The 12,927-nt window shown below is 33.4% G+C and overlaps 1 protein-coding gene across 3 annotated transcripts in view; it reads left to right on the top strand.

Annotated features, from left to right (window-relative positions):
• The window catches only part of trc (Serine/threonine-protein kinase tricornered), a 53,135-nt gene that overhangs the window by 20,568 nt on the left and 19,640 nt on the right, over positions 1-12,927 (top strand). The window contains exon 1 of one of the 3 annotated variants that reach the window (XM_066404253.1): positions 112-302. The exons of the other annotated variants lie outside the window; for them this stretch is intronic. Within the exon in view, the coding sequence (XP_066260350.1) occupies positions 248-302 (55 nt within the window). The 5' untranslated portion in view covers positions 112-247. Of the gene's footprint in view, positions 1-111; positions 303-12,927 lie in introns of those variants that run through there. 3 annotated transcript variants of the gene reach the window in all.

Below are 12,927 nucleotides of genomic sequence, written 5' to 3'. Positions count from 1 at the left end.
CCACTGATATTAACCCAGCTTAATTGGTTGCAGATATTGGGTTAGTTAGTGCAAATTAGTACTGTGTGCGCGTTATTTTTGTATTCTAGATTTAGTAATCAACGGGTTCGATATGACGAGTGTCATGAAACGGATCCCGCGCTATTCCGTGGGTCTCATTGTTGGACTTTTACACTACTAGTGTGTAAAAATACATTTCTGATTAAAATTGTGTTTTTGTAATTATGTAATTGGATCGCAAGACGCAATGTGGTATCCTTGCAAGGTTTTTCTGCAGAGTGTTTCCACCAAAGATGCATCAGGTATTAGTCTAAGTTTTACAGTAGAAACTGGTGGAGTATTGAAATTTAACGGTAATATAATGATAATTGAGATATTGATGTTTTTGCAACATATTAATATTGTGGAGCGATTCAGCCTTGTCGCAATATAATTAATGTGGACAAGGAGAGTTTACCTTACCACAGTTGATATTGTGACAAATTGAGTAGGCATTGTTTGTAAAATTAAATAATTTAAAAATGAGTGAATACGCATTTATACCAATTCTTTGAAGTGGGATATTGAAGAACAAAGGACAGCAGTTTTCTTATTAATGATATGCCGTACGTTACTTAATGTGTAAAGATGTGCCATTGACAAGGTGAATAGCTCGAAATTTACATCTGCTCTCTAATAAGTAGTCCAAGCAATTTTTACCAATTATGTCAACTATGAAGTCATAGTTTCTATGTCTAACCAGAACAATTATCACTCCAGCATACTTTCCTGGTTGACGCTATTGACTGTCATTATGTTTACGTGTTTTTGATGAGAGAAAAGGAAAATTTCCTTTTAAATGCAAAGCCATATCCCCCTACCTTATTTAATTTGCAAACCGTGTAGGTACTTATAGGTTTGACGAGCTCATCCCCAACGTTAAACAACTCCTTGCCATGTACTAATTTATTTATCAGTCATTTCAAAATGAAATTACTTATTTACTCATGTCTTTGTGTATAGTTGAGGAAATGAGGAAGCTCATGAGCTTTACTATCTTATGATATAATCTCAGATTATCTCTCCATATTAACAAGTTTTGTGTGTCTATACAGCAAACTTGAACGTCTTGCTCCGGGTCACAGGCACAAGTATTCTAGACAAAAAGTGCCATTTTTCGCTAATCAGTGCAAATTTATTTAAATTGAATGAGCCGATTTTTAAAATACAATCACGTTTCTATGCAAATTTCGAATTGTGGAACGCTGAACCTTATTAATTATGAGTAAGTAATTTAAACTATGTAAATGCAAAAAGTTTTGATTATGTGATTAAAAATTATCTCAAAAAAAGTTTCTATAGAACTATCGGGCTTATGTCTCGCCTGATATCAATATTACCTGTAGTCTACCTATTACCTGAAACTAGAACAATGGGAAATGAAGTGGAAACTTTTAATTACGGCTTTTAATGAATAGGCGAAGGAAAATTAGGGCATTAACCTAAAATTAGTTTGGTAATGTAAATTTACTTTTAAAACATAACTAATATCATCTTAATGAGCTATACTGCTTTATGCGCAATTTATTTCGTTTTGGTAAATTAGTGAATCTAGGAAATCAATGTTTGAAAGCTTCAAGAGAATGCTTGCCGTTTAAATAATTCCGGTTAAAGAATCGAAGTTAACCAAACAAACGAAACGGCCAACATGTATCATTAGTCATTAGGTGTATGTGCCAAAATCGCATTTGAATGCCGCGGACTATAAAAGAATGATTCACCGACATTAAATCCGCCTTATACCGTTTATTTATTCATCCCACGGCGCGTGTCACTTTTATATGCTTTGGTTTACTTTCCCATCCCAAATGCTTCCTTTGCTTGCGGCTGCACGTCTTCGCTATACCCACGATGGAATCATTGTTTCATTGTAGAAGTTTTTATCCCTAGGGTATTTTTCTGAGTATCTTATTTTATTACTCCTCAAAATCAAAAAGGGCAATCTCCTTTTAACATTTTTGCTCACTATAAACAAAAATTAAAATAAAACGGATGGAGAAGTTAAGACATTAAAAATGATTTTCTGTCTGCACATTGAATGTACTTTTATATAAACTGGTAGACATACAAGCTTTAACGACCAAATTTTTAATTGACAAATTGGAAAAACAAGATTTTTGGCATTTAAAGTACGATGAATTTTAACTAAAGTTTTTCATTATTTTTAATCCGTCGAATCTGAAGAAACTTGTGAAAATTCGGATTCATTTCGATAGAGGTGAAGAAATTTCGGAATTTTCTTCACTTTTTAAATAAGTTACACTATTGTCATTTTCTAATATCTCAAGTATCTTTGATAAATGACAAATAAATTGTCTCACATTGTGGTCCTGCGTGTTAAGGACATTTGGAAAGGATCTTTGAAATTCAAAAAAACAATGGAAACACACAAAATTTAAAAAAACGTATTTAACGCCAATTTGAATGCAAATACTTTAGAAACATTATTATTTGTTCTACTTCAAAGTCAATTTCACGAAATATCAGGTTGTTCGGAAAGTAATTTCGTTTTTTTATGTGAAAATGAATGACAGTTTTCGTATAATAAACAAATGCTTTATTAAATTATATATTGGCCGTTCTGGTCCAACACCTTTTGCCATCTTTCTGGTAGTAGCATAATTCCACGCTCATAAAATTTTTTGTCTTTGCTGGCAAAAAACTGATCGAGGTGGTTTTTGACCTCATCATTTGAGATGAAAGTTTTACCGTCTAAAAAATTTTGGAGTGACCGGAACAAATAATAATCCGATGGTGCCAGGTCTGGAGAATATGGTGGGTGTGGCATTGTGTCCCATTCAAGCTGTAAAAGCTTTTGGCGAGTGACCAAACTTGTGTGAGGTCTCGCGTTGTCTTGGTGAAACACTACACCTTTTCTGTTGATTAGTTCGGGTCTTTTCTGTTGAAGTGCATCCTTCAGTTTGTCCAGCTGCTGGCAGTAGACTTCCGAATTAATCGTTGTGTTATCCGGTAAAAGCTCAAAAAAAACGATTCCTTTAAAATCCCACCAAACAGACAGCATCACCTTTTTTTGGTGAATATCGGCTTTGGAAATGGTTTGAGTCGATTCATCTTTTTTGCTCCATGACCTCTTGCGTTTGACGTTGTTGTATACAACCCATTTTTCGTCCCCAGTAATGATGCGCTTCAAAAACGGATCATTTTTGTCACGTTTGAGAAGCGAATCGCAGACGTCAATGCGGCGACACAGATTTCTCTCTGTGAGAACATGGGGAACCCATATATCGAGCTTCGAGGATAATCCCAGGCCTTTCAAGTGGTCATAAACTGTTGAATTCGATAAATTTAACTTCAATCCGATCTCACGTGTTGTTATTCGACGGTTCGCATCAACTAATGCCTTTATGGCGTCTTTATCAGCTTCAACCGGCCTTCCCGAACGTGGTGCATCTTCGACATCAAAATTGCCAGATCGAAATTTAGAGAACCAGTTCTGACACTGGCGTACTGTCAACACACCTTCTCCATACACATCGGTCAATTTCTTTCTGGCTTGAACAGCATTTTTACCCTTTCTGTAGTAAAACAGTAGGATATGTCGAAAATGCTGCTTATCGCTCTCCATATTTAAAAGGGCACCAACCAAAAACTACTGCGTAGAATTAATTGAAATGTTTCACACACAAGCCTTGTTATATGAGCTCTCAAAGCATATAAAAATTATATGGCTTAAGTGTGAGGTTAAGTGCAAAAAAATACCATTAAATCCTCTGTCGGGAAAAAACGAAATTACTTTCCGAACAACCTAATAAATAGAAATTCACTTTGAAATAATTTATTAATCTACTTCTGTTTGGCAGAAATTGTGTTATAGCTGCATGACACATAATTTGTACAACATACCATTTATTTGGAACGGTATTTCAGTACTTTTTCTCACTACTTATTATATGTATTAGAGGTTTTGGTGTCTTTATCTTTAACCCATTAATAATCGATTATTCTGGAAGCGCTTCTATCGGTAGTTCCTAGAATTGTAGGAGAACTGGAAATTGCTTAGCTGATAAGAGTCAACATACGAAAGTTTATGTTGCCAACTTTTCAAGAGAAAGAAATGAAATAATTAATTTCTTTTTCTTGTTAATTTCGCTGATCCAAAACATTATTTGAACTAAATGAAAGGTAGCAACTTTATTCATTTGGTAAATATAAAAATCAATATAAATAAAATTTTAGTGCATGACAACTAAATAATACGTCTTTATTGTCACTCTCAAACAAATTCTAAAATACTTGATATTTAGGCGAGATCTGAACGTAAAAGTGCGACCTGTATGATCGAGCGACTTGTTACGAAAGCCTCAATAATTACCATCTACTTAGCACTTAATAACTAATTAAAAAACCAGTAGTAAATTGTTTTTCGCCTTGAAATAACTCCTACGATGCGAACAATCAGTATTGAAAGATTCAATAACACCGATCTCTTAATTGCCCATTGCAGATACGACATACGTTTTGTTAACTTAATTAACATACGACACTTACGGAAAACTTGTAAATTAAGCTTAGATATGATAAACGAGTTTGAGAGAAGTTGATAGCGAAATTGCCTCAAAACCAAATGAATGGTGAAAGTTTTCTAAACGATGTTGATGCATAGAATGTCTTAGGTCGTAAAGTGGAGAATATTGAGGTAGATTAATTTATTTGTGTAATTTGCACAAACAGAACTTATCAACATCTAAACATCTTATATAATAACAATTTTTTTAAGGAGTGGCCACTGGGTCACCTTGGATATGCAGACTGTACCATCTGAGATTTTCTTGTTAACTTAACTTTTGTGCATTTAATTATAATAAAAAAAAATTAATTTGTCATGTTGATTAACTTTTTCGCCGTTTTTGCAAAAATACAACTTTCCAGTAAGTTTAGCGTTCACTAATTTTAATAAACATCTCCACAAAATGAATTAAATTTTAATTAACGATTTCACTTTTCCTCATCAAACTATTGGTATTCTAATAAATTGCAGAAATTAGACTCAGATTGTGTAATTACCTACGTTGATGATGAGAAATCGATTGCTCAATCGTTTTCAAAGAGGAAATTGAAACTGGTCTGCCTCTAATAAGTTTCGTTTTCCCATTTCATGTAAACGTAATGGTTAAGGTGTTAAGTCTAGACGTGAAAAGTGAATTTAATTTCAAATCTTTAGTGTTTACGCAGAAGTAGACACAATATAGTAAAATTACGAAATTGAAATGAAAAAAATGGAAAGCCAGCACCTGAATTAGGTTTATAAATACTACGTTAAAGGTAAATTACGATACGTTTATAAAATAAAAATATGAAAAGAAAATTTTGAATTAACACAGAAAAAAACTAATTCAAATAAATTGAATAGTTTTGAAACGATCAATGTAATTGGCTAATCATTGTCCAGTCCTAAGATTAATACATCAGCTCATGCAATAAAACCACAGATAACCTTAAAAGCTATCATTGAAGTATTCCTCCACCGAGTAATATGATCCATTCAATAAAAAGACCTTCAATTTTCTATTAAAAACACTTGTTTTATTTTCTTCAAAAATCCCATTGTATGTTACTGTTGGTAACAGCAACGTATGGAAACAACGGTGGGAAAGAAAATAAGTGGCGAAGAACTTGCTCTCTAAACCCGATCTTGTGTCAATCCTGAACTCTTCAATCGGAAACAAATCTGACCGACTTTTCCTGCGCATCTTAAGACAAGCAGTCGGAGTTGATTTTGAATTCAATACTGAAATGGAAGTTGGTTAATTCAAAATTGCATGTAATTCCTACAGTTTCGGCGATGTATATACTGAAGTTTCAAAGTTAAACATAAACAACCCTCAAGTTGCAGACGATACGTATGCGGGGCAACGACTTTATAGTCTTGCCCCAGACGCTACGTAAATACTAAAAATTCGTTATCAGACAAAAAGAAGTTTAGTATCCTATAGGAAGTATATTCACCAACAAAACTATTCAAAAATGTACAATCAGTTGATACGCTATACAATCTTTTCATAAACAGCTGATTTGGGACATTCAAAAGTGTTACGATGGAAAGAAGAGAAAACTCATGAATATGTGTTTATTTGTCCATTTTTGGCGGCATAAAAAGCTGTTATCGTACTCCGTAATGGAATCCACCAACTGTTAGAAATAACTAATGACCAATAAACTAGTGTTGCAATTACTTCCCTTAAAGTCAGAATGACGCAAATGGATAAGACTCTCCTTCTGTGAGCAAAAGACAATAGATTAGAGAAATTCAATGCATGCAGATAATAGAAAGGATGCTTGAAAATTAAAGCAACTTATTCTTTAAGTTCTTTAGCTGCTCCCAACGAAAAAAATTATCAATTATAACTTTCCTAAAAGGAAAACTAATTTCAAAGTCATTCAGTTATAAAAACTTCATGCAATTTAACGAAACGTGCACCTTCTCTATTAGTTATGCGTTTTTCGATTTTATGAGGTTAGGGAACTCTGCCAGACGTCACAATGTGGCGAATTTTGATATCGAAAGGACATGAGCCCATTCCAACGTCCTTTGAAAGGACGACGGCGCGGATGTCACGTACCTCCACTGCATCTAATAAATATAACGGAAGCGAATCAAAGAGGAACGAGAGATTGAAGAAACACTCCTGCATACGAATCTCGAAATCATATATTTGAGGATTCCATCAGGAATTGAATTTTTTAAATATTTTTCTCATTACAAAGTCTTGGGGAAGATCATTATCCAAAACGATCATCATTCAATCAGGATCATTCAGGAATATCATAACATTTCAAGTTCAGAGATGGCACTACCATAAAAACCTACATTAAAAATATAGTCCTAGAGGGAGATACTCATACTATCATGTGAGTGAAATCTATATAATTCGCCTACTTATTATGAACAGTGTTAAATATTCATTATGCATTTATTCATAGGTGGAAAGATAAAAACAGGTGTCCATACAAAAATTTCCAAAATCATTTTGCTATGTTTTTTTAGACAGCTGTATAATTTAACGAACTACACGCTCCATGACCGATCTGACTCATTGGCATTGGTAATGATTGATTTAAACGCCTGTCATTCACATATCCCCCTTTTCCCCTCCAAAAGTCCAAATCGTTGCAAGGGACAATTTTCAGCAACCGGAACGTACCGATTTTTTGAACCGGTATGTTCCGGTTTTTGATTAAACAAAAACTCAAACAATAATGGGTTCGACTTGCTTTTTCCCAAATCCGTGAATTGTGGAATGCGGAATGGAAACTCACAAATTGTAGATAGGTCGTAGACCAAACAATGCGGTATCGTTACGGTCGTACGGTTTAAGTAATGAGCCCCGTGACGTCACTGTTACTAAATTTATTACAGAAACTTGTCGAGGCACAAAACGGGCTCGGTCACATTGGTGAATCACTAACCTGAGGTCAACACCTGGGTTGTTGTTTACAATTTGTGCAAAAATAAGGAATTTGGTACTACATAAATTTGGCAAATATTGATATATTGCGCATGATTTAAATTTAGCTAATAATTGGACATTCTAAAAATGAGATAGATATTTGAGGCCTTTTTGAATTTTGTGGAAATAGAAGTTCGGTAATAAAACCGCGTAACGAAAAAAAAACAAAATGTTAGAAATGCAAGAGACAACAGGAAATGTATGGATAAAAATAAATTTAGTTGAAAATTGTCTGTTATTGATTAAGTAATGCAATTGTGACAGTGAAAATGTACAGATTGGAACATATCCAATAAAATCTGTAGTCATAACTGCAAAATCTGTGTAATTACTCGCACACGTCAAACTTAATTTTTAAATACTCAAAGTCCGACAAACAGGCACATTCTATCAAGCCATTATTGTCTGATTGTTTGACATGATTTAACGTCATCTCTCTCGGACGTCATTTATCCGTTATTATTACGGCACTTGTGGCTGAAATTTACGGAAAAATTACATTTTTTCGCGCCACGTTGCCACCTGGGAAGCGCATGAACTGTTATTCTTTAAACTACACTGCCCAAAATTGGAACTTAAAGTTATATTATCTGAACTTATTAATTCATTTATTATTATGGTAGTTTTGAAAGCTAAAATTCTATATTGAATGAATTATTATCTTCATTAACGTATTTCAGTCGATAAAATGTTATAAGCGGAAAATTCCTTAAGCTTCCTTTTAAGCAACCGTATTGTTTTAGAATGATGCCACCTTAAAAGTGAATGAAAACCATCAATCAAATTATTAAATTACATATGCACATTGTAAAGAAGCTAAATTGATATTCAAGTAGGCGATTTTTTGATATGAATAAAGGATATTTTTTACACCTGTCATATAATTTCTGTCGCTTTTTAATGGATTTTTTCATAACATGAATAATTTGTTTCTTAAAGGAGTGAATAGTTCTTTTTTCATAGAAATCATTGCGTAATGAGTCTACATAAACATCTAAAAATTATTACATACAGTTGGTATGTGCCATATGTATTTTATTTTCGAAAATCATGTGCCGGACATAAATTGGGTCTCCGATAGAAATAGATCGGTTATTAATAGTCATCGACTAATGCAATGTATCAGACTGAAGCAATGCATTTTTATTACTGCTTACACTGCGAGCGTTTTGAGAAATAGAAAATTTGATAAACCAATTAATTAAATGCAAGGCAAACCTTTATGAATGACACGTTTAAAGTAAATATGCATTTTTTACTGAATGAGTTTGTCAAATTTTGGGAATTTAGAATCTCTCCTTGTTCGCATATTTCATAGGTTATTCTCATAGTTAAAAAGTTAACAACGAGAAACTGATAACCATCTGTGGTAAATAAAGATGCTTGGTACCTTATAAAAAATGCATAGAAGGAAATGATTAGTTTACTTAAAGACGGTAATGTGATGATTTCGCAATTAACATAACAATCATTATAACAGAAATGAAAACAACTTGTCTGACGAATATGGGAAAGATTCGTCCAACTACGAATTCTAGACCTATGGGCTCTAACGAGGCCATGAACCTGTTTGCTTTAAGAAATTGTTTTATATTCACAACATGATTCACGCATCAGTTCAGTGCCCAGCTATAAATTAACATGTTACGAGTTTTAATTGAAATTCAAATTAACCAAATTCGGCCTAAATTTGCGGTTTGAGGCTCATTATCCGATAATCCAATAGTATAGATTCACCATCTAAAGAAAATATTCTTTATTGCCTTTTATATCCATGGATGTACGATCTATCTGAAAAGACAAACATTAAGAGGCCCCACAAGTGTATTTAAAACGAAAAGCAATAGTAACACTACAAAACATTTGGCGTCAAGAAGCAGGAGAATGAAGGTAAATCATCTTGTGAAGTTAAATATTAGGAACGTATAACACAGCATGTTTTTAGGTGTATGTTCAAGATTTTAAGTGAAAGAATATGAAGTGTTTTCTTGACATTTTAAATAATTACTTTGAAACATCAGTTTAACGTGGTTGGGAAGAACCCCTAGTTAACTCCAAATTACTCTTTACTTCTATCGCAATTTGATAGATACTCCTCAGTGAGGGTTACAGAAATCACTATGTCTACTGGCACAAACGTGGTGATTATATTTAAGAGCTTAAAATAGTTCATAAGTGCCGAACATCGGTTAAGAAATAACCTATAAAGAAGTTATGTAAATGCTGCATTGCGGAGTTAGGTGCACATCATGTTGGAAAATGAAATTATTAATGGAGTTCGAAGAAAATAGGGTAAAGTCTTGAGATGAACATTATAAAGATTCCATTATTATTATTCATTTTCCATAGGCGTCTCATTTAATATACAGAGACTTTGTCGTATAGAAATTAGAGGTCTGAAGTATCAATCACCATTAACGACCTAATATTCAACTTAAAGAATTATAATTCCCTTGAAAACTGCTCATCACAGTGCGGTATTATTAAAGCCCTCGACTTATAGTCGCTTTCCATTGATTTATTTTAAAAGGATTTCCGCTTCTGCCGGAAACTCTGGATCCAATTTGTCAGCTGAGTTTAATGTCATTTTTAATCCTACTTATTTGGTCGAGTTTAATAACAACGTTATTAGAAATGTGTTGATTGACTTCAAAGGTCTGCCTTAGTAGAATAAACTAATAGCAATTCCACCCAATTCTCTTTAATATATCCTGATGAATATTTAACCCATATTGTAAATAATTTTAATCCACCCCTTGCCATATTAATAAGTCAGAAACCAGAATTCTTTAAGGTTTAGGTTTATTGGCTTAAAGTTGTGTATGATTTTCGTTCAATTTAAGAATAGGGAAGTCGAACCTCACATTGAAGTTAAACGCTCACGGCCTTGCACAATATTTCACAAAATAATAATAAAGGTGAGGACAGAAAAGGTTAAAGGTGCTAAAACAGCGGAAACTCAAAGGCGAGTCAGTCGATTAATATTGTTTGCATGCGTCGCACTATGCATCCATTTATAGTTTGAAAGTCGATTCCGACCTCGTTGGTAATGAATTTGTCAGAGTTCTAATCAATTTTCTACAAAGTTGTTTTTGTTACTTATCCATTTACCGAATCTTCATACGTTCACTTTCGTTTAAACATAACTTCAATCATTTTATAATCATGAGAAACGTTATATCATGTTAGTACACACTGATGTAGAGAAACAGAAAAAGTAGTAGTTTCCCATTGAATATAACTTTCACCTATTACCTTATAGTAGTGCATTATAATGGCGAATGAAAGTTCCAATTTCAATCAATAAGGAAAACTGAATTGTCATGTCAATAGAAAAAAAAATGGTTCATTGTGTGGACAGACAAACAACATTTATTGTTGGAATATCGTTCTCATTAATATTTCTTTTATGTCTAAATTTGCATGTTAAATTTTCTTCTGGACATTGAAACAAGACTTAATTAGCTTGGTGTGAGTGTGTCAGACTTGCAGTCATAATAACAGTTTTTTGGATGGTAACACACATTTGCATTTTTTATGCTTGTCACCTACACTATGCACGAGTCGCTAGCCTAAGCGACTCACATTTACATAAATAAAATGCTTGTTTTGTCTTTATATTCACCACTAGGCAGTTAATCACGATGTCCGCATTTGCTCATTTTATAAGGTATTATTAAAATATGAATACTGCAGAGTTTTATTCTGACAGTCCTTTTACTAATTATACAGAATTCCAGGGAATTATTTGCTTAAATAAAATCTGCAAAAAATCTGAATTAAGTCTATATGATGTATAAAGGTACTCTGGTCGGAATTGTCGCAGGTATCCTCCCTTTATCGATGATTAACCACCCTGGGAGATTTCGGCCGTTTTTCTTGCTAATAAGGTCTTAAAAAGTTCAAAAATACCGTATTCTGTAACTGCTGACGTCAGATACGACTATTTTGAAACCAATTTTAAAAACATCCACGACATGTGTTTAAACCAGATAGGTAGAAAATATATGAAATATGTCAACTCAAATATGTCCTTATTATTTAATAAGGATATTGCAATTTAAATTTGCAGCTTGAAAAGATGGATCAATACAGTTATTCAGAAAAAACGTCTTTAATTATTATCATTAACCTCGACGTCATCATCAGCTATAGTCGTTATGTTCTGTTAAGTCATCGGAAAAGGCGTTCCTTGACATTAAAGGAAATTAAGCACGACTAAAAACCTTCGTTATGAGTGGAAAACAGGTTGGGTCAATCAGAGTAATACAGGCAGGACATTATTCAGCCTTAGGGAATAAATTTTGCTTAATTTTCTAAAGTTATAATGACCAATTTTTTATTTATATGCTTCATTATTGTGAGTCAAAAGAAAGTTATGTATGCTTCTTCAATATGTTTGTACCGTGTTAGGAGACTCCCCTTTGTCAATATAAAACGGTATTAAATGCGTTAAACTATATTGACGCTGCTAAATATGTATTACTGTTTTCTTTTCTTGAGAGGAAGTCAAATGAGATAGCAATATTCTCTATCCAGAGTACGTTCCGAAATAGTCCTCGCAGGTGTTAAGTATAACTCATTTGATTCTCAACGTTATCTTTTATGTACCGATGTACTTACTTCATCGCTAATGTTTTCTAATGTTGAATTATAACTTGCCATAAAAGTGTGGATTTTTTTTTCGTTCTCCCTGCTCCTATATTTCACTCCGTTTTAGAAATCGATCCAATTTCATTTGCTAAAAATGCATTTTTGTTCCTGTTTATTGACGTAAAGTCGAGTGGGAAGTCAATACACTCTATCCAGGGTGCGCTCCGTAATAGTCACATGAGTGTTAAATGCAACTCAATTTGGCACTCAATCTCATAATAGGCGCAGTTACTTTGTAGGCAATGTTATATAACATTGCGTTATAAGTTGTCACAATTTACACTGTAAAACGGGCAAACGGAGCATGCTGCGTTAACCTTTTCTATGTCATGTTTATAGTGAAAGTGAAACCAGCTTAGTTTGGCCGTTTCCTAGTTAATGACCCGAGTGATTTCTGAACGTATTGTGCTAATTTCACTGCTCATTACGTGATGAAGGAAAAATGAAGCCAAATTTTACTCCCAGTTAAAATAATTTCTGTACCGGATCTTTCAGATTTAATTCACATTGAACCTGATGTGTAGGAAAATTTTGAAGTTAAAACAGTCTTATTTCGCTATAAAAATAGAAGAATAAACAATTTGTACTGCGACCCTGGATTGAATTTGTTCCATCGAACTGAGAGCGTTGATCCATTTCAATTTTATTAGGTTTTTGGGACTTGTGAAATCGAATAATTGTGAAAAGCACTAAGCTCAACTTTTTCATCAGGAAATGAGTATCATTTCAATAACTCTTATGTAAATAAGGCAATGATTAGATACTT

This window comes from Euwallacea similis, chromosome 33 (genome assembly GCF_039881205.1).
Source record: "Euwallacea similis isolate ESF13 chromosome 33, ESF131.1, whole genome shotgun sequence".
Classification (NCBI taxonomy): Eukaryota; Metazoa; Arthropoda; class Insecta; order Coleoptera; family Curculionidae; genus Euwallacea; species Euwallacea similis.
The sequence above is the reverse complement of the archived record's forward strand: the minus strand, read 5'-3'. Positions and strand labels throughout refer to the sequence as shown.